This window comes from Moschus berezovskii, chromosome 15 (genome assembly GCF_049115385.1).
Source record: "Moschus berezovskii isolate FMDL1 chromosome 15, NW_MosBer_1.0, whole genome shotgun sequence".
Taxonomy (NCBI): domain Eukaryota; kingdom Metazoa; phylum Chordata; class Mammalia; order Artiodactyla; family Moschidae; genus Moschus; species Moschus berezovskii.
In genome coordinates, this window is record NC_142474.1 from 75,949,397 (window position 1) to 75,970,337 (window position 20,941).

General features: G+C 37.5%; 1 protein-coding gene across 3 annotated transcripts in view; it reads left to right on the plus strand.

Moving 5' to 3' along the window:
* Positions 1-20,941, plus strand: part of PLCB1 (phospholipase C beta 1) — an 861,253-nt gene that overhangs the window by 607,248 nt on the left and 233,064 nt on the right. For all 3 annotated transcript variants that reach the window (XM_055426796.2, XM_055426800.2, XM_088844294.1), the window contains exons 5-9: positions 1,623-1,702; positions 3,452-3,505; positions 4,526-4,601; positions 11,825-11,925; positions 12,385-12,551. In XM_055426796.2, the coding sequence (XP_055282771.1) occupies positions 1,623-1,702; positions 3,452-3,505; positions 4,526-4,601; positions 11,825-11,925; positions 12,385-12,551 (478 nt within the window). The remainder of the gene's footprint in view (positions 1-1,622; positions 1,703-3,451; positions 3,506-4,525; positions 4,602-11,824; positions 11,926-12,384; positions 12,552-20,941) is intronic.

Sequence of the window (20,941 nt, forward strand, 5' to 3'; positions counted from 1 at the left end):
TAAACCAGGAGGCAAAACACAAAATAACAATAAAAACTATAGTAGAAATAACAAAATTAGACAGAAAAGCTGTTGAACATTGAAGAGGGAGCCAAGTCAACTAAAACATCAGATGATTACATTTCTTAGTTCTTATCTCATTTTCTCTTAGAGACTTTTTTCTAGCCCAAAATGTTAAGTGTTCCAAATCATCACCCAGAATGGAATGTCAACATTTTTTGTAGATTTGTTCTTTTGCTTTTTTTTTTTTTTGGATGCCAAGAGAAATCAGAGGTGGATGGTGTAAGGTAGGGATTGGCATTAGGGCAGCAGTAAGGAATGGACTGTGGATGCTGATTGCAGCCATGAAATTAAAAGACGCTTATTCCTTGGAAAGAAAGTTATGACCAACATAGATAGTATATTAAAAAACAGAGACATTACTTTGCCAACAAAGGTCCGTCTAGTCAAGGCTATGGTTTTTTCAGTGCTCATGTATGGATGTGAGAGTTGGACTGTGAAGAAGGCTGATCTCCAAAGAATGGATGGTTTTGAACTGTGGTGCTGGAGAAGACTCTTGAGAGTCCCTTGGCCTGCAAGGAGATCCAACCAGTCCATTCTAAAGGAGATCAATCCTGGGTGTTCATTGGAAGGACTGATGCTGAAGCTGAAACTTCAATACTTTGGCCACTTCATGCGACGAGTTGACTCACTGGAAAAGACTCTGATGCTGGGAGGGACTGGGGGTGGGAGGAGAAGGGGACGACAGAGAATGAGATGGCTGGATGGCATCACCGACTTGATGGACATGAGTTTGAGTGAACTCCGGGAGTTGGTGATGGACAGGGAGGCCTGGCATGCTGTGATTCATGGGGTCGCAAAGAGTCAGACATGACTGAGCGACTGAACTGGACTGAAGAAATGGACAGAGCTGAGGGGAGGGAACTGTACTGAGTATTGTCTGACACTGGGACTGCAGCTAGTCGAGAGACTTCTAGAACTGTAATTATCATTTAAAGATTTCCTGGTGTAGCTGTTTTGACTTGAGTAGTAAAATAGAAAGATCTTATTTGCAGATATGTTGAAAATATGCATATGTGCTAAGTCGCTTCAGTCATATCCAACTCTTTGCTACCCTGTGGACTGTAGCCTGCCAGGCTCCTCTGTCCATGGGATTCTCCAGGCAGGAATACTGGAGTGGGGTGCCATTTCATCCTCCAGGGGAACTTCCCAACCCAGGGATCAAACCTGCATAGGCAGGTGGGTTGTTTACTAATAACGCCACCTGGTAAGCCCTGTTGGAAATATAATTGACTACATTTTAAAATTCTCTATGTGTTTATAATACAAGGAAAAGAGTGAGAGATACTTGGTTATTAAAGGCAATATATCAGTTCTCTTATCTGTAGGTATTTTAAAAAGCAGATAAAATTTTGTTCATGAGTAAAGAACATTTCCTTAGGAAAAGAATAGTCATTCAGGGATTTGAATTTAATTATGTCATTTTAACAGAGAAAAAAAAGGGAAAAAACCCTTGGGCATACAAATTGAACTAATTTGTCTTCCTAGTAGCCTCGCTAAAAACATATGTCTAATGACTGCACAGTATTTAAGCTAATGAAAGTGTGATTCACATTTTTCAGGAATGGACAAATGAGGTTTTCAGTTTGGCAACAAATCTGCTGGCCCAAAACATGTCCAGGGACGCGTTTCTGGAAAAGGCGTAAGTAGCTCTAATTTTATTGCAAAGGGTGTTGCTTCATCTGAGTCAGTTTCCTTTCTCCTTTGTGAGTCTTTTGTTTATGCTGCACTGGCTTCTCACATTGATAAACATAAATTTCCCTCTGGGACTTGTTAGAGAACTGATAGGTTCACTGCTTGGAATTGGACAACTTCCAGCAAGATTGCTCTTTCCTCTGAGCCCTATATCTGTGTTACACTGAGCTCGCCTGAATGTCAATGCCTTTGACACACAGTAAGGAGATACTTCTAAATCCTGGCAACTATGCCCAGCATCAAAAATTATTCATCTCAGAGAGTCTTCAGCTCTACACCTGCCTGCATTGTATCAATTATTAATCTGAGGAAGAGAATGAACAACATATGGGACTCAGTTCTCCAGAGTGTGAGATCTCTGATAGAGGCAACTTAAATCAGTGAGCTGATGTCCTGATTTCTGTCCTTCTAGACAATCACAGCAACTGTTAGAAAGGAGAAAAAGAATGTAAAGGAAAAAGCAAAAGGAAAAGGTAAAGAAAAAAAGCAAATCAGGAGTACCCAATCACTCTTGAATTACATAGTCTTTCTGAAATTTATTTGACCAAGGAAAATGATTATTTCTGCCAGATGAGCAAGTAGGAAAGCTGGTTGTGATCAGTTTGGACACTGGATGTTCAGGAGGTTGGAAAGCCTTGAAACCGAAACCACAAATGGAAACATTACTAGGTGGTCCTCTGTTTTTATTTAATAACTTTCTGTCTTCCCTCTTGTGTAAGACATGCCCGTCATTCCAAACCAAAGACTCCAGTCCACATTTCTCTGATACTCTTCCATGAATTTCTTTTGCTGTTAGCCAGGACTTCACAGGTTTACTCACATGCTCTTTCACGCCATCCTCTCACCTCATTACTTTGTCACCTTCAGGACCCTTCCTACATGCCTTCCCCTCTCCTCCTCCCTTTATTCCGCTTTTTTTGTTGCTGTTTCAATTGTCTTCTTACCGTCTTCATCTAACAGACATTCTGGAAAACCTGCCGTGCCACACAGAATGCTGGTGGAAAGTGACTCATAGACATTGCACGGTACCGCTAGTAAAACAGCTAGTTGGCTCATCATACCTATTGCAGATGTCCACTTCCACCAGGCATCTCCCTATGCATAGCTGCCATGGTCGTTCTAGAGCATGCCTTCTGGGGAACACACTGTAAGCATCTACAGCTAGGAATGGAATGGCTGTGTGCATGAGTAGTTGGTGGTCCCAGTTTATATACTCATCAATAGAGTTTGTAAGCTCTCCTGTGCCTTCTCTTTGTCTACACACCCAGAAGCAGTGAAAGAGATAAGTGCAGTTTTATATTCACACAATGGAATACCATACAGCAAAGAGAGTGAAAGATTCACAGTGAAAAGCAAATATATGGATGGATCTTGAAAACATGATACTGAGTGAAAGAAGCCATAAAAGAGTGTGATTCTATTAAGTGAAGTGCAAAAATTAATCTGAATGTTTAAAGTCAGGATAATGGTTTGCTCTTGGGGGACCAGCTCTGAAAGGGGCATGAGAGGGGCTCCTGGGATTCTATTAAAATAAGAATATTCTTTTTCTTGAGCTGGATGCTGATTGAAGAAACTTGGACAATAGGTGAAAATTCAGCCAACTGTACATATGAAAGAGCCTTTTTCTATGCATTTTATTCTTCAATAAAAAGCCTTTTTAAAAAATATTAAACGCAGTTTTCTCCTTCTCCAACAGGTATACTAAACTTAAGCTGCAAGTCACTCCAGAAGGACGCATTCCTCTCAAAAAGTAAGCTGTGTGAGCGATTCCCGTTATTTTTCATTTCTGTTTCCTCAGAGATCTGAATCTGTGCCGTGACTCTGCTCTGGTCCATGGGAGCCTGGAGCTGGGGGGTCGCCCAGCCCCCACATGCACCGTGTGCGCATCGGTGCTGCTGCTTTCCTCACAGAGGCTTCCTGGGCTTCCTCCTTCCCTGTGGCATCACTTTCAAGGAACACCAAGGCAGGAAGGGGGTGGAGGGGTGGGAGACCTTTGCTGTTAAATCTAAAAGGACATCTGAGACTCAGATCTAGTCTAGGAATGGAAACTAGTCAACCGTGATGCCTCTTTCTTCCAAGATGACACTAGCCTTGAACCAAGGGTTGCAAACTCAAATGTCAACAGAAGTTAGGCAGGGAACATCCATGACAAAGCAGGCCAGGGGCAAGAAGGAAAACTGAAGAATGAAATCTGTCTCAAAGAGACAAGGATAACTCAGCTCTACCAGATTCTCCATGGGGCTGGTGGTTTCCGGGTAATAGATTTCCTAATGTTTCAATAGAACCCATAAACCCAAATTATTAAACTGTCCATTATTTAAGTTATACATTTTAAAGCAAAATCACTGACCAAAAAAAGTGCATTTCTAGACCATATTCAATTAAAGCCTCCAACTTTTGATAGCTACCAGTGAGCTTCTGCTCATAAAAAGTTATTTATTAATAATAATATTAACAATGTACACTTTCAGAGCAGTGGGTAGCAGCAAGGAAACAAAATTGTTAAGATATTTATTTTAAAGCTTAATACTAGAAGCATTTTTAATGCAATGTTTTTTAATCGGGTCATCATTGTCTTAAAATATTAATTTTCTATTAGACACTTTGATTTTGAAAAGCACACACATAGATCTTTCAGAGCACAGATGCTGATGCTGGAGCGAGTGTTATGTTTTAAGTCTTTAAGGATGAGGGATGCCGAGGTTTGAGTGAGTGGGGTGTGCGGCTGGCATCTGCAGCTTCTCTCACCTGGCCTGCTTTCCCTTCACAGCATATACCGCCTGTTCTCAGCAGATCGGAAGCGAGTCGAGACAGCTTTAGAGGCTTGTAGTCTTCCATCTTCAAGGGTGAGCATGACATGTTCCTAAAATTACCACTGCTTAATAGCTCTGGATAATCATACTAAAATATATCATGCCCCAATATTATCCAAACATTTTTAAAGTTAAGAATATGACTTGTTAATATTTACAATATATGGATCTCTATATATCTTTTTCAATCCCGTAATCCCAGTATTTTCAATAAGAAAGCCCCTTGTTCTTTGTAAATTTTTTTTAAAAAACCAACTAATGCCAAAAACGTATTGGCCAAAAAATATTAACCTTATCAAGAATTTAAGCTGCTCATTAATAATAAATCCTTTCTTGATGTTCCTTGAGATATTAACTGATGATTAAGAATTATGATTAGAAGGATTTAAAAATATTAATTTCATTTTACCCTCCTTTTAAAAGTCTAGGTTTAAGACTGATAAGTTAGTAAACAGAATGGCAGTACATTTTTATAAATAAATGTTATTTACATACTACGCAGGGCAGTGCTCAAAAGGCTTTGTCTGGGAAGGGTGCAGGATCAAAACATTTTGGATATTGCCTACTTTGCACCTAAGTGGCAGATGAGAGGCCAAGGATGTGAGATGCTTTTGGTTTTTCGCCTAGTGCATTTCAGGCACTTGGTATACATTAACCTCCTAAAAAAAGGAACTTGCCTTCATTTAAATGCATTTCTACATACCTTGTTCTAAAGCAGTTTACTGTTGTTTCTGGGGTAACTGGGGTATATTGCATAAAACCTTTTTCTTGTTCTCTATGCAGAACACCCCTTTCTGTTACAAATTATTTTTATCCTGGTATCTAAGCAACAAGTAAGCAAAAATAACACTTATACCCAAGGAAGAACCTCTGAGTCTCTCGAAACATACTGGCAACATTGAAGTTGCACTGAATGAAGTTGAGAAAACATTCTTAAATTGTGAATAAGTTAAGAAAAGTGTCGAGAGCTGTTGCATTGGCCAGTTCTTCTTGACAATAATTTTGAAAAATATGAAACGTATTAAAGACTTTTGTAGGTAACAGAAAAGAAAAGAGTGACTGTTTGCTGTCCGTTTCTTGCTGTCTGTGGAAAAAGTTGCTGATGCTGCAAACCCTGGACAGAACTGTGGAAGGGCTCCCCAAACGTTTAAGCTTCACTTTAATAAGCAAAAGAAAATGATCGAGCTTGATATTATTGCTCTCTTATTTCATGCTTTGGAGCCAGAAAGATGTAACAGTTAAGATCCTGTCCTTGACTCAACAAATATTTCTTTTATAAAATTTGACCTGTAGTATATTTCTTATTTTTTTAATTGAAGAATCATTGATTTATGTGTGTTGATTTATGCTCTACAGCAAAATGATTCCACTATGAATATAGTTTTTTCCTATGCTATACAGTAGAACCTTGTTATTTATTTATCCTATATATTAACATAATAGTTACCATCTGCTCATCCCAAACCAATAATCCACCCCTCCCCGCATCTCCCCCTCACCTCACCTTTTCCCTTTGGTAACCCTAAATTTGTTTTCTATGTCTCTGAATCTGTTTCTGTTTCATAGGTAGATTCATTTGTGCCATATTTTATATTCCACATATAAGTAAATTCAATAGTATTCTTTCTCTGTCTTTTTATTTCACTTAGCATGATGCTCTCCAAGTCTATCCATGTTGCTGCAAATAGCATTATTTCATTCTTTTTTGAGGATGAATGGTATTCCACTATATACATATATATATATACCACATATATTCCACTATATTTTTATCCACACCTTCTTTATCCATTCAGACTCAAGGAATATCTCTTGAGCTGTTACTGTGTGCCCTCCATCCCTGAGAATATGGTAGTGAGAAAAATGAAGTTCCAGTTCCAGGATTCAAGGACTATACATTCTCTGGGGGTGCTAGTTAAAATCTTCAACTGACACATGTAAATTGGGGAAAACGCCATGAACAAATGGAATGGAGCATTGCTATTGAGAATAAGAGAAATTCATTCCAGAAAAAGAAAACTGTGTGCAGCACCCTGAGGCTGGAAAAAGTTTACCAGTTTGAGTAACTGTAAAAATATCACTGTATTTAAGCATGAAAAAAAAAAGTGTGAAACATGAATTTAGAAAGATGTGCAAAGAATTTCTTTCCTCTGCAGTTTCTCCTGATTTGACCTTTACCTGATTTGACCCAAAATCTTGTGGTGGGTGGGGGTGGGGGGAGATAAAAAATGTTAACTTGTTACTATAAATCTAGCTAAGGGAAAGAAGGAACAGAAGAAGTTGAAAAGAAAATCAAATCCACCAATTAGTTCTCTGTAAATTACAACTTTCTAAATAATTGGATTCTGAGAATTCAGTCAATAATTACAAATTGAGTCTTTATAATCCACTGTGTCTTTTATTTATAGGTTCACACTTTCAAACCAGTGTCAACTGGAGACATTTTTAAAGGAAAATGAGATTCAAATAGCAGGAGTTGGGTTTAAATTGAAACAATATTTATCGTTAGTAAATTAAATGTTATGACAAGTTTCTGAAAACAAATTGGAGATTTTTTAAAAAATCAACCTCCACCATAAAGTTTTGAAAGCTCATTATTCACAGTAAAGTAAACTCTACTTGGAGGAGTGGTAGAATTAGAATGCTGTAAAAAGATCTATGAACCAAAGTCAGTTTCAGAGCGAGGAAACACGTTTCCTGGAACTGGCTATATATTTTGAATCTTTGCTGTAATTTCACATCTACGGAACAGTGGCTCTAGAAAATATCCACTAATTACCAAAGGTATACTGACAAGAGGTGTTTTAAACACTTCACAGAAGAAAAGGTTACACAAATGGTTGGTCGTATTAATTACACTGCATGTCGGGGAGTCTCATACAGCCAGTGGTTGTGCAAACTCAATTTGAAAGGACCCTAACGCTGGGAAAGGTTGAAGGCAGGAGGAGAAGGGGACGACAGAGATTGAGATGGTGGGATGGCAGCACCGACTCAATGGACATGAGTTTGGGTAAACTCTGGGAGTTGGCAATGGACAGGGAGGCCTAGCGTGCTGCAGTCCATGGGGTCGCAAAGCGTCAGACACGACTGAGTGACTGAACTGAACTGAACTGTTCAACTAGGTTTAATTGTGTTCTGTAAATAGATACATTACCAGAAATACTGTGGACATCCTGTTGTGATTTTTTTAAACATTATCTTTGTGCACATTGTTAGGGATAATTAATGTGCTTGAACTCGTATCCTGACCAACATGATCCATTGAAATAACACACTCCTTAATGGGTACTCCTTTAGCTTTTTCAATTGCTTGTTAAAGTTACCTTAATTGTTAAAAAGTAGTACTGTATGTAAAAATAGAGATAAAACAATTACTGTCTTCTATTAATAATCCAAATATATATTTCAGTGAGGACTTTGAGACCTTTCCATATTCATAAAATTGCTACTTTGCCCACAAGCTTTCTGAGAACAGAAAATAATTTACTTGCACCAAATTCTCTTTGATTTAAGGCTTTTTTAACTTGACAAAAAGCTCAGTGACATTTGGAATCACATTATAATCTTGGCATAGCACTGGCCTTTTAATGAAGAAAATAGGAATAAATGTATGTATTGTTTTAAATAATAAATTTTACTATAGCTATCAACATACATGTAATACTCCCCCCCTAAAAAGTGATTATTTTGGATTTACAAAATTTGATATATTTTAGTAAAGAATAGTATGAATGAAATTTACAAAAGAACTTCTCCCAGGAAAACTACAATATGTTGCCTTTCTCCTATACCTTATAACCAGAATGTAAATCAAAAATATAGTTATTTATTCAGCTGTGAATCTTAAAATCACTAATACACAATTCCATTTTAGAACCACATTTAAGTATTTGCTTCATTATCATTAGCTTACTTGTAATTGTTTCATGTTTTCTCTGTCTATAACTTTTGTTTTATCTCTTTAGAACAAATATGTTAATAGTAGGTTGAAATCCTGAATTTACTGGAAAATGATTCATTTATTAGGCAAGATAAAATCTTCATGTGGACTCTTATTCATTAGAGTCCACTGAAATAAATTAATATGTTTTAGAATAACATTTCTGAATGTTACTTATTTATTACAGTGTTTTTTACAAACAATATCCAAAAACTGGCATGAAATTTAGTTTTCTGGATTACAGCATGAGTTGAAGAATCAAGAAACCTTAATTTAAAACATAGCAAACCTGCCGCCACCAACTTGATAGACAAGTTTTGTTAACTCCCATCTCCTTAGTGTTTGTATTTGTAAAAGGAATCACTAACCTTCCCAGCCTCACAGAGCTGACAAGCAGTTAAAGGAAAGCATTGAAGTAAAGCCCCTGGAACAATATGCTTGGCATATAGTAACTGCTCAATAAATATTTATTCCTACTATCCTCTGAGAATTATTTAAATGCATATACATGACTTTCTGTCTCTCTTTTATGTACATATATTTTTTTTCCAGATTCTATTTTTCCCTTGTAGATCATCGGGAAATATTGAGTATGGTTCCTTGTGCTCTGCAGTAGGTCCTTCCGGTCATCTACTTTACATACAGAAGTGTGTGTGTATTAATCCCAAACTCCTAGTTTACCCCTCCTCGCCTTTCTCCTTTGGTGACCCTAAGTTTGTTTTCTATGCCTCCAGGTCTATTTCCGTTTTGTATATAAGTTCATTTGTATCATTTGTTAAAATTCTACATATAAATGATATAATATTTGTCTGGCTTACTTCACTTTGTTATTTTTAATTTGGCATGTAGACATTTCATAACCTGTTTTTAGAATCTGGAAATGTAACCACCACCAGTCCTACCTTCAAGTTGTACTGAAGGTATATTCTTTGTATTCAACCATAGAACTGAAGCAACTCCATTTTTAATGAAAATACTTTGTAGTTTCTGGAATAAATGGGCCTGATTCAGACTGTATTGGCCTTCTTCATCCTTCCTCCAAAAAAGTTTGATAGTAATGGCAACAAATAATCATTGGTAATCTGTTTTGTGTTGGAGGCAGATGAGGTAAACAAAGTCCTAGACCACAAGACAGATCTAAGGTCTGGTGCCACATCCTGAGTGAATTCAACAGACATTCATTAGGTGTATATTATATGCCAGGCATTATTCTGGAGACACAAAGGAATTAAAGATAGTGCGCTTTATTCAAAAACACACAGTCGAATCGATCAGAAATATAAAAACTAGAGGAAAACTGTGTGGTGGATGCTATAAAGAAGGTATATGAAGGTGGATTGCAGACACACAAAACAAGAACGTGTCATCTCTGCCTGGTTGGTTAAGAAGTGTTCACAGAAGAGTATTTTACTTTTTGGTATGCTCTTGAGCATCGTCCTTGGGTTTCGTCCTGCTCAAATGTGGCACAATGAGTCTGTTCTATCCACTTTACCAAATCATGAGATCCAGGAAAATAAAATATGTGAATGATCTTTGCACATTCCAGCCTTATTTAAAATATGAAGAATTATTAACTGACCATAGATTTTCCCTCAATATCTCCTGCATATTCTTTCACTTTAGCTTTCAGTGATGCTCATATCAACTTATTTTCTCCAAAATGTTTTTCCCTCATTTTTACCCACTGACCCCAAAGGGTATCTTCATCAGTCAAGTTGGGCAAAAGAAAAATGAAACTGTATTGAAACATTTTCCATTTTCTAGGTGCTAACATCCGACTGGTAATAAAAGTAATATTGTGTTTATTCAGATTATTTCATCAATGTGTCCCCTCTAATAAGAAGTTCTAATTTATAGCTGGTAAATTAAAAAATAAGTTTTAGTAAAGCATGTCATTTTATGAATGCTTCTTCTCTGTATCTCTCAGCCAGAGAATATGATAGCAATGCTCATTTTTGGCTATTTTCAAAGCTACTTATAAGAGACATGGGTGTCTAACTCAGAGAGTGTGGCAATTAAAAAAGTGTACATTCTCCAGTCAAAAGGATTTCTCTCACTTTGTAAATTAAATGGAATTTTGGAAACCTGTTCATAGGTTAAATTTTTCCCCATTTTATGAGTGGCAAAACATCATGAAACAATATGTTGGAATTTCCTTCTTGGAACTGGCTGCTTATACTCATGATTTCAAAGTTAGTGTCCAGGTAACTGAGCTTAACCGAAATGATGTGTGTTGTTTGGTTGTCTCAAAATGCTATTTTGCAAAATGGATTTTTTTCCCTGCTCTATTAATCCATTTTATAAAGAAAATGTTATTTTATTTGTTCATTTCTCAAATATAGGACTACTGCTGTTTGCCAAGTGGTGAGCTAAGTTTTCTTATCTGTTAGCAAGCAGTGCAGTCTCAGACCATAATTTTTAGATACTTCTATAAAAGTATATTTACAAAAATATGAATATGGTAAAAGGAAGGATGTTTTCTTTGATTTAAGGGCTTAAAAATAAAAATAATCATAGAAACACATACCCAAAATAGGAAAAGCAGCGTGAAGAGTGTCCTTCCTGTTAGCAGGCACTGGAATGCATGCTTCCGGTCTCCATGGCAGCCGCACTGAAAGAAAGTCAAGTCACAGAAGTCAGTTCTTATATCAGTGACTTTCTTTCTAAACAGTAGGACTGAGAGGAATCAGTAACAAATAATGACTGGTGTCCTACTTATGAAAACTGTTGCAACTTATCAGTTTACTCAAAAAAGAAAGAACACTTTGAAAAACAAAAAGACACAAAATTGAAATCTTATGTTTTCATTTTGAAAATGTCTTTCTGCAGGTTCTTGAAAGAAAAATACATTGATTCAAAAGTCTGCTAAACAGCACATAAACAATGTGAATGCTCTTCATGCCACTGATTTGCACACTTAAAATTGGTGAAAATGATATATTTATGTTCTGTATACTTTATCACAATTAAAAATGAGATTAAGTCACCAGGAAAAGCAAATTAAAAGAAAAAAAATTGCTGAACAGACCATGTTTTCACCAGGTCTAACTTGCTTTAGAAATTGCCTTAACATCCCTTCAGGAGAAAACTCTTAAGCTTAAAATATAATGAGAAAACAGAAAATGAGCTTTTGATACCTCAAAAATTAGTGTCCCTGTAATGCTAGCCCTTTTGATACTTTCTGAATTCTTACCCTGAGCTCTTAAAAGAAAACAAAGAGGAAAGAAGGAGGGAAGGAGGAAAGAGAGAGACAAAACAGGGAGGGAAGATAATGAAGAAAAAGACCATTTACTGACCCTCTTATTTTATTCCCCAGAATGATTCGATACCTCAAGAAGATTTCACTCCTGAAGTGTATAGAGTTTTCCTGAACAACCTTTGTCCTCGACCTGAAATTGATAACATCTTTTCCGAATTGTAAGAGAATACATTTTAACCAATTTGTTCCTGCTTACCATGGTACTCTGTGGCTGTGGCAGAATTTTGGGTGGTAGAGGGAGATGTCAGAATCTCTTTGTACAATGAGTGACAGCAGTGCTTCTGCATCATTTGTTGGAGACAATCACGCATTCCTACCTTAATCACTGCTTGTAATGAGTGAAATTTGCTGTGACTTGTTGCAGGGTATCATTGTCTTAATAGTCTCGGGGTTGTCTGCATGGTTTGAAGACTATGGCTAGAACTGAGTGGCATGTAGGCAAGAGTCTTTGCAGAGATGGAGCAACACAATGTGTTTAGGACAAGATAGGAATTCCAGTATAGCACGCTTTTGCCAGGTATGGCAGGCGTTTATTTCTACAGAGCTGCTAAATGCAAATACATGCATGAGACTTGACAGAAGAACCTACTAATTTCCTGGTGTTTAACTGTTTTTAGTGGTGCCAAAAGCAAACCATACCTTACAGTTGATCAGATGATGGATTTTATCAACCTCAAGCAGCGAGATCCCAGGCTAAATGAAATACTTTACCCACCTTTAAAGCAAGAGCAAGTCCAAGTGTTGATTGAGAAGTATGAACCTAACAACAGCCTCGCCAAAAAAGGTCAGTTCACTTTTTCCCACACCAGAATGAGGCTCGAGTTCTAATTGTGAGTGGGCCACTCTTCATAGTCACAGACATCAAGGGTCGTTTAGGGTTGTTTTGTTTTTTTTCCTAAGTTTGGTATGTGATGTTTATCTGGTTGCTCATTTGGTAAAGAATCTGCCTGCACTACAGAAGACCTGGGTTTGATCCCTGGGTTGGGAAGATCCCGTAGAGAAGGAAATGGCAACCTACTCCAGTATTCTTGCATGGGAAATCCCATGGACAGAGGAACCTGGTAGACTATAGTCCATGGGGTCACAAAGAGTCAGCCATGACTGAGCAACAAAGCCATCACCATCACTATGTGATGTTTGTGTTGTTGTTATGTATACATATGTATGTAACATTATTTGGGGGACTTCCCAGGTGGTGCTCGTGGTGAAGAACCCACCTGCCAATGCAGGAGACTTAAGAGATGAAGGTTCGATCCCTGGGTTGGGAAGATCCCCTGGAGGAAGGCAAGGCAACCAACTCCAATATTTTTACCTGGAGAATCCCCTGGACAGAGGAGCCTGGTGGGCTCCAGTCCATGGGGTAGCAAAGAGTCAGATACGACTGAAGTGACTTAGTGTGCATGCGACATTGTTTTTTAAATGTCTGATCGTTTGTTTTGTTTTCCCCGTGACTGAATGCATCTTTCTTCTGACAGGAAACTCACTCTTAAAAATTACTCTTTTGGTTCTGTTTCTAGTTCCGTGACGTGACCCACAGATATTTCTAAATCACTAAAACTGAAGAGAATATTCAATCCATTAGAACCTTATCTTATTCTAGCTTACGCTATTGAATTTTTCCACTTGAAGAAATATTTTAAACTTTGTCCTTCTGTGCTTAAAAAAATTAGTGTTTGTAGGGGCAGAAAACTGGTATCAGATAGATGAACTAAATTGCCTGAAAGTTATTGAGATATTTATATCTTTGATTCTGGAGAAAAGACTTGCAAAAATAAGATCATGAAAATTCAGTTTTAGGGAGTTTCTAATTGTATTAATATGTGGCATCATTGTCTCTGAACTGATCATCAGTTCTTCCTTTATCACTAGTGACCAAGTCTCATCTGGATTGAAATTCCTTCACTGAGAAAATTAGTATGTTATTACTGATGTTATTGTAAATTGCCTAGATATTGTCCAACTTGGACAATATTCCATAGGGAGTAAAGAAGGTAAACTGCAATTAAATAATTATTAAGAAGAAATAGATTGCCTGTTAATATGTAAGTAATTTATAAGTAACAGACAGCTCTGGCAAGCTTATGATCACTAATAAGAATAGTTATCATAACAGTAGATTAAAAAGTTACTTTAGCATATTGCAGTTTTTCTGGAACTAGTCCTCTAAATGAGAAATGGAAGTATTTATTAATATCAAAGTAATATCATTAATTCTATTCTACGTGTTATTAGTTGGGAATTAAAAATGATTTACTTTAGTTTTTAGTTTTATTATTTTACATATTTTCATTCTAGTCTGTTTCTTTGTCAGGCACTTTGCCTTTGTTGTAGCATCATTCTTATCATTGCTGACATTGAAGGAAACAACTGGCCCAACAGCACATGCTGGTGTTGTCAGGCCAGCCCTCCAACCTCCTCAGATCTGATGCTCTTTCTTCCCTGGTGCCATAGAGTTGGGATTTCTCCTTATCATTAAGCCATAGATTCCTTGGAAATTTCTCATGGATAGCTTGACAGTTCCCTTCTGAAATCCAAACTTCGCCAAAAATAACTAACAGTGTTTTAACAAGTCCGACAAGATTTCTAAAAATAGCCTGTGACACCAGGGAAGCAAAAAGCTTTTGTGAAACCAATGAGGCACTTCAGAATCTAATCTGTGCCCTTTTCTCATCCCCTCACACCACATTGCTGATGGTCCCTACTTCATCTAGTGTGTGACACCTATACATGACTCAAACAAAGTAGAGGATACAAAGGGAAATATTCTGATAGGTTATTGTGAAACTCTGTCATCCTGGAGAAACCAATTTTGATTCTAAGGGAAATTAGGATTAGACTCTTGCAGATGCAAGAGTGTTTACAGTGCCGTTTTATAGCCATACTAGGTATAAATTCCATAATCATGCAGACATATATAATTCAGGTATATTTAATATAGCACCTCTGGGGACTTACCTGATGGTCCAGTGGTTAAGACTCCATGCTTCCACTGCAGGGGGTTTGTGTTCAATCTCTAGTCACGGAATTAAGATCTCACAAAACAAAACCAATAAATAAAGAAATAAAATGTAAGAAATAAAATAGCAATTTAATTTATTTTTCTACAACTTTATTTTTTCTACACCTTAATATGGTAATTGATTGTGAAGTCTCCGTGTCAGCCTTGATATGATTTTTTTTTAACCACAGTATTCATTTCTCAATCCCAGAACTTCAGTAGGAAGATGAACTTGTAATGTCTCACACCAAGTCATTTTGTTTGCTGCTTTGGCTCTATTTATGTGAACAACAAAGATTAGAGAAGATCGTTTTGGTTTTCTAGCAACTGTTTTGTCAAAAGGATAACAATTTTAAAATATGTATTTGTAGGAATAAGAAATAGTTGGATTAGGCCTCAATTTTGTAGTAACCAAGAATTTGGATATTTTTTCCAAATTTTTTCAAAGTTTTAAGTGACTTTGCAGTTCATATTATTTGATGTTTGACTTTTAACATATTTTTAGGAACTCCTTTATATGTCCAACAAAGTAAATTTAATAAAGTATTTATTTTATGGCTTCATTGATTGATATGTAAGGAAATTAGCTTTCATTTATTATGTGACTTTCAAAATATACACTATCATTTCACAGAGAAGGAAGCCAAGTCTTTGAGATCAAAAGACTTATTCAAGATCTCATACCAAGATACTCTTCAAAAAAGCAGTTTTTAATTTTTAGTCAATGAGCTAATATCTTTTTTAATTAATTTATTTTTTATTGAACGATAATTACTTCACAAAATTTGGCTGTTTTCTGTCAAACCTCAACATGAATCATAGGTATAATCATAGCTATAATATAGGTATAATCATAGGTATAATATAGGTATAATCATAAGTATAATATGTCCCCTCCCTTTTGAACCTCCCTCCCATCTCCCGCCCCATCCCACCCCTCTAGGTTGATACAGAGCCCCTGTTTGAGTTTCCTGAGACATACAGCAAATTCCCATTGGCTGTCTATTTTACATATAGCAATGTAAGTTTCCATTATAATCAATAAACTCCTAAGAAAATAAGTAGTGAAGTTTAATATATTTTTTCTATTGTACTTTACATTTTGCCTAGTTCTTCAAATGTGTTCAAGCGTTAATTAAAATGACCCCCCAAACTCATTCTCATTAATCTGATCAAAGCACTTCCATATTGCCTATATTTGATATAAAATCATGGGAATAAGATACATACAGAATATACAATGCATGCATGCTAAGTTGCTTCAGTCGTGTCTGACTCTTTGTGACCCTATGGGCTGCAGCCCATCATGCTCCTCTGTCCATGGATTCTCCAGGCAAGAATACTGGAGTGGGCTGCCATGCCCTTCTCCGGGGGATTTTTCCCACTCAGCGATTGAAGCCACATCTCCTGTGAATCTTGCATTGGCAGGTGGGTTCTCTACCACTAGCACCACTTGAGCAGCCAGAATATGCATACGTAATAACAAAAATACACTTATACTCTCTGATATCGAGAAACATATTTTAAAATTAGGTGTAAAACAAATAGACAACACACAAACTTGGCATATGCTAACGTTTAGTATTATGTGCATTTTATATAGTTTCAACATAGAAGGTAATTTTCATTTAAATGAAAAAATTTTAATGTAGCTAAAAGCCTAACAGCTAAGACTGAGCATAGGTAGGATGACTGATGGCACAGCACCTGGAAGCATGAAACGAAAACCCGGAAGAGCTGACCTTCGGTGATGCTCTGTGCTGCTGTCATCAGTATGTTATCCACATTCCACACTGGAGTTTCGCTCTCTGTGGATATGCACTGGTTATAACTAATTGGAAGGTTTCTGTGCTAAGGCCAAACGTTCATGTGTTTGGGTTGCACACAGTTGGAATCTTGTTGCTGAAGCTACTATTCTCAAGGGAGTTAAATTTATTTTTACAATTTAAAATCACACACTAAAAAATTCATGTGGCCCCAAGTCAGCAAATGTTTCTTCCTTACCATGTTGTTTGCACTTTAGGTCTAACTATGCTTTACATAGGGCTACATAATGACCCCTGCCTCTATTGAACGATCATGAATGTAAATTTGAAGACTAATGTTTCTTAAACTGTTAATTTTTTTTTATCACTTAAACTCTTTAGAAGGAAGGCAGTGAGTAAAATTCACATGAAAAATGAAATATTTGTATTGGTGCCTTAGGTAACAGTCTACAGACCTCCAGATTCAGCAGTTATGTCTATGAAAGAAGACCAAATACTGCTTAAACTGCCAGACCAAAAGAAAACAGTTTAATTTGTTCATACTTTTATTCTTCTGTGAAAAGCAGGTGTTCATAAGTATTTGTAAGCAATTACATTAATATAATAGATTATAATATTAGCAAATGTTTCAAGGTAATTTTCTTTTTTAACGTGTTCTTTCCCTTAAATTTTTACAAAGTGTGGCATATGAAAGCTTCCCTGCTTTGTTGCAATTAAATTATAAAAATACTGTGAGTTAATAGTTTAATAGGTGAACTCAAAATGAATAATAGCAGAGCCTTTTTGTTTTAAACCAAGCAAATATAAGTTCAGATATAGCAAGCATTTTTTTCTCCAAATCCACCTACACTAATAATGATTTGCATCTCCAGAAATAACCCCATTGTATTTTCAATATCATTTTAAGAAACTCTTGCAAGTGAACTATATTGTGTCATTATTATCAGCAGCAAGAAGCACTCAGAGTGTGCTAGTTGGGTTCTGGATTTGGGAGTCTTGCAGCCTGTAGTATTAGGTGAAACTCCTTTAGTTGAAAAATGACAAACTTAACTGAAACTGAAGCACAGAAAGGAATTGATGCATATAAGCATATATGCTTATAATTGGTGCATAAAAGCAAAAAGTGAGTGTGTTAATGACTTGCAGCATAACTATGTCTAGGGGCTCAAATGACATCCTCAAGACCCGTCTTTCATCTCCCAATGACGTTCTCTGTACTGACTGTAATTCTTGGGCAGACTCTCCTGGCAGGAAAGCCAGCAGCAGCTCGAGGCCTGCCAATCTCAGTATGCAGAAACTCCTCTTACTCATAGTTCCGTCAAAATACCAGAAACCAGAGCATGGCTTAAAAGCCACACAGGACCACTCCTGAACTAGGATCCCTGTGGCCTGGAGGGTGGAATATACCAATTGGACAACACTGGTCATATGACTCTCCCTAGAGCCAATAAAGAGTCAGATACCTAAACTGCTTGGACTGAGAGTGGGAGAGAGGTAGTTCCCTGAAATTCAGCCTGGGTGTGCTACCTGGGAAAAAGACTAGTCACCAGGCAGAAAAAACCGCACGTCTCACTAAAACTGGTCAGAAATCAACAACTTATCACCACTGTTTATCCACCTATTATGATACCTTAGGAAGCCATTAAAACCTTTGAGCATTTCCACCCCCTAGTTTGCTCATCTTTGGAAATATTCTGAGAGATTTACTGGAAGAATTAAATAAGTTGCTCATGATAAGAGGGTTGCATATCTTAACTGTTTCCCATTGAACTCTTGTTGATCTGAACTAATGAAAAATAAGAATTAGTATTTATGCCAAATTATTTCAACCCATTTATGAGTCTGATAGTGAGATTCAGAGCACTGGGCAAGACTTTCCTGAGTGCTGCTCTGTCTTGGCTAGCAGGCTTATTTAACTTATTGCAATTAATAATAAATTAGACTCATTTGATGATGAAACCTGAAAAAATATGGCAAGTCGTTTCTGTGCAGAAATGTTCATTTCTGACTCAATAAATATTTTATCTATGTTTTTATTAAAGTTAAATTATAATTATGTTTTGAAGTATAAAGATTTATACTGGAATCTTACTATTTAACACTTAATTTTCCTACTAAAGTTTTAAAAATCATTATTTTCCCAGCACCGTTTCTCTTTACTAGGTAGAAGTTATCAAAATGATGATTATATTTATATTATGATTATTTTTATTTTATTTTATTATGTAGCCTCAAGAAGTCAAACATGCCATAATTTTAAAAAGAAGCTGGTGTTGTGTTATGGTTAAGCCAGTTAGGTGACTTTGACTTGTCTGTGGAACTTCAGGTTCCTCATCTGTAAAATGGGATGATACCAACACTAGTAAACATCAGTGCTTATCCCACATCCCCCGGCATTCACGGTTCCACTTTAGTCAACAGCATCTTCTGCAACTCTTCAGGTCTTTCTCTCAGCCAGACTACAGCCAGCCTACAAGTGCCCAGGACTGCACGTCCCCAGGAGTAAGTTTCCTTCGGGCGGCAGTACCTCTCTTCCTTGCGCATTGTGTGGGACAGTGAATAAGTATTCTCCACATCCTCCCAAAGCTCTCAAGTAGGTTTGAACCCCAGGTGCCACCAACTGTAACCTGCTTTATAGCATTCCCTTTATTAGCTGCCTTTTCTTCCCTTCTCGTTTCTCCACTCCCCTGTTAGTTCCTAGGTTACCTTCCACTGCTGCTAAGTTGCTTCAGTCGTGTCCGACTCTGTGCGACCCCATAGACGGCAGCCCACCAGGCTCCCCCGTCCCTGGGATTCTCCAGGCAAGAACACTGGAGTGGGTTGCCAATTCCTTCTCCAATGCAGGAAAGTGAAAAGTGAAAATGAAGTCGCTCAGTCGTGTCCGACTAGTAGCGACCCCATGGACTGCAGCCTACCAGGCTCCTCCATCCATGGGATTTTCCAAGCAAGAGTACTGGAGTGGGGTGTCATTGCCTTCTCCATACCTTCCACTGCTGCTGCTGCTGCTGCTAAGTCGCTTCAGTCATGTTCAACTCTGTGCAACTCCATAGACGGCAGCCGACCAGGCTCCCCCGTCCCTGGGATTCTCCAGGCAAGAACACTGGAGTGGGTTGCCATTTCCTTCTCCAATGCAGGAAAGTGAAAAGTGAAAGTGAAGTCGTTCAGTCGTGTCTGACTAGTAGCGACCCCATGGACTGCAGCCTACCAAGCTCGTCTGTCCATGCAATTTTCTAGGCAAGAGTACTGGAGTGGCTTGCCATTGCCTTCTCCGTACCTTCTACTATGTGCACTCAAATCCTTATCTCAAAGCCTACTTTTAAAAGAACCTAAACTAAGACAAACACTTTTCTACAAATGGCCTTAACAGAATCTAAAGTGAAAGATGAGTAAAGTCAGTGTGGCTGAACACTGAGAGGAAAAAAATTAAAAAAGGCTGTGCTCATGGCTTATCCTTTCTAACCTGTCACTAAGCTCTTAGCTGTTATCACTGCTGAAGTCCGGGCTGGAAGCCTCAGAATCACGGGCTCTCTTCTCTACAAGCAACTTATCCATTTTGCCCCAACTCACAGGTCGTAGAAGAGGCAGCTAAGGAAGTAACAGTGTTGAGAGTAGAACTGTATTTTCTGTGTCCTCACTCCACGTGGAGCCCTCTGTTAGGACTTGGTCAGAAAAGGCAGTGTCTTCTATTTAGAAGTTAGCAGTTTGCATCCACAGCAGTAGTTTTCAGACCGCCATTGACACCGCATACTTTTATTTGTGTCTGCTTCTTCTAACAATGACTCGCTTATTGGTCAATGTATAAGAAAAACCTTTCAGTTTTTCCAGCCAGTAGAAGCACTATTTGGTTGAACTGGGGACCATGCATTGTAGCTGATGACAGCTGCCCTACTCCTGTTTCCTCTTCTGCTTCATATCTTCTTCTGAAGGCACTTCTGCCAAACCCCAGGAGATTCAAGATGCTCAGTTTAAAACCCCTCATCTGGAGGAGATATTGACTGGCCTAATGATCTGTCTCACCACTTCACATTCACTTAAATATTTTTATATGGATGATCTGTGTATCTATACAAGAAATAAAAGAACAGAAATGAATGAACAGAGTCAACTCAAATAAGATAGGCTTTCTTCCCAAAAGACAAAGACAGATAAAAGCTGTGTGATTAAGTCAGTTCTTTTCATGCCTTAATTAAGTTCCTATGCTGAGAAAGCTGCTGAAAAGCCACTCCAGTATTTTACTGATTATGATCCCATTTAAATCCCACCTGTTGACTTTCTAGCCTCTGTGGAAGGTCATAGAAGAATGACATTAGCTTCTGTGAGTATATTCCAAGCTCCTCTTAACTCTGTGTTTCATCTGTTCATAGACTTCTCTGAAATATTTGAGATTGGCAGAAATGAAAAAAAATATTT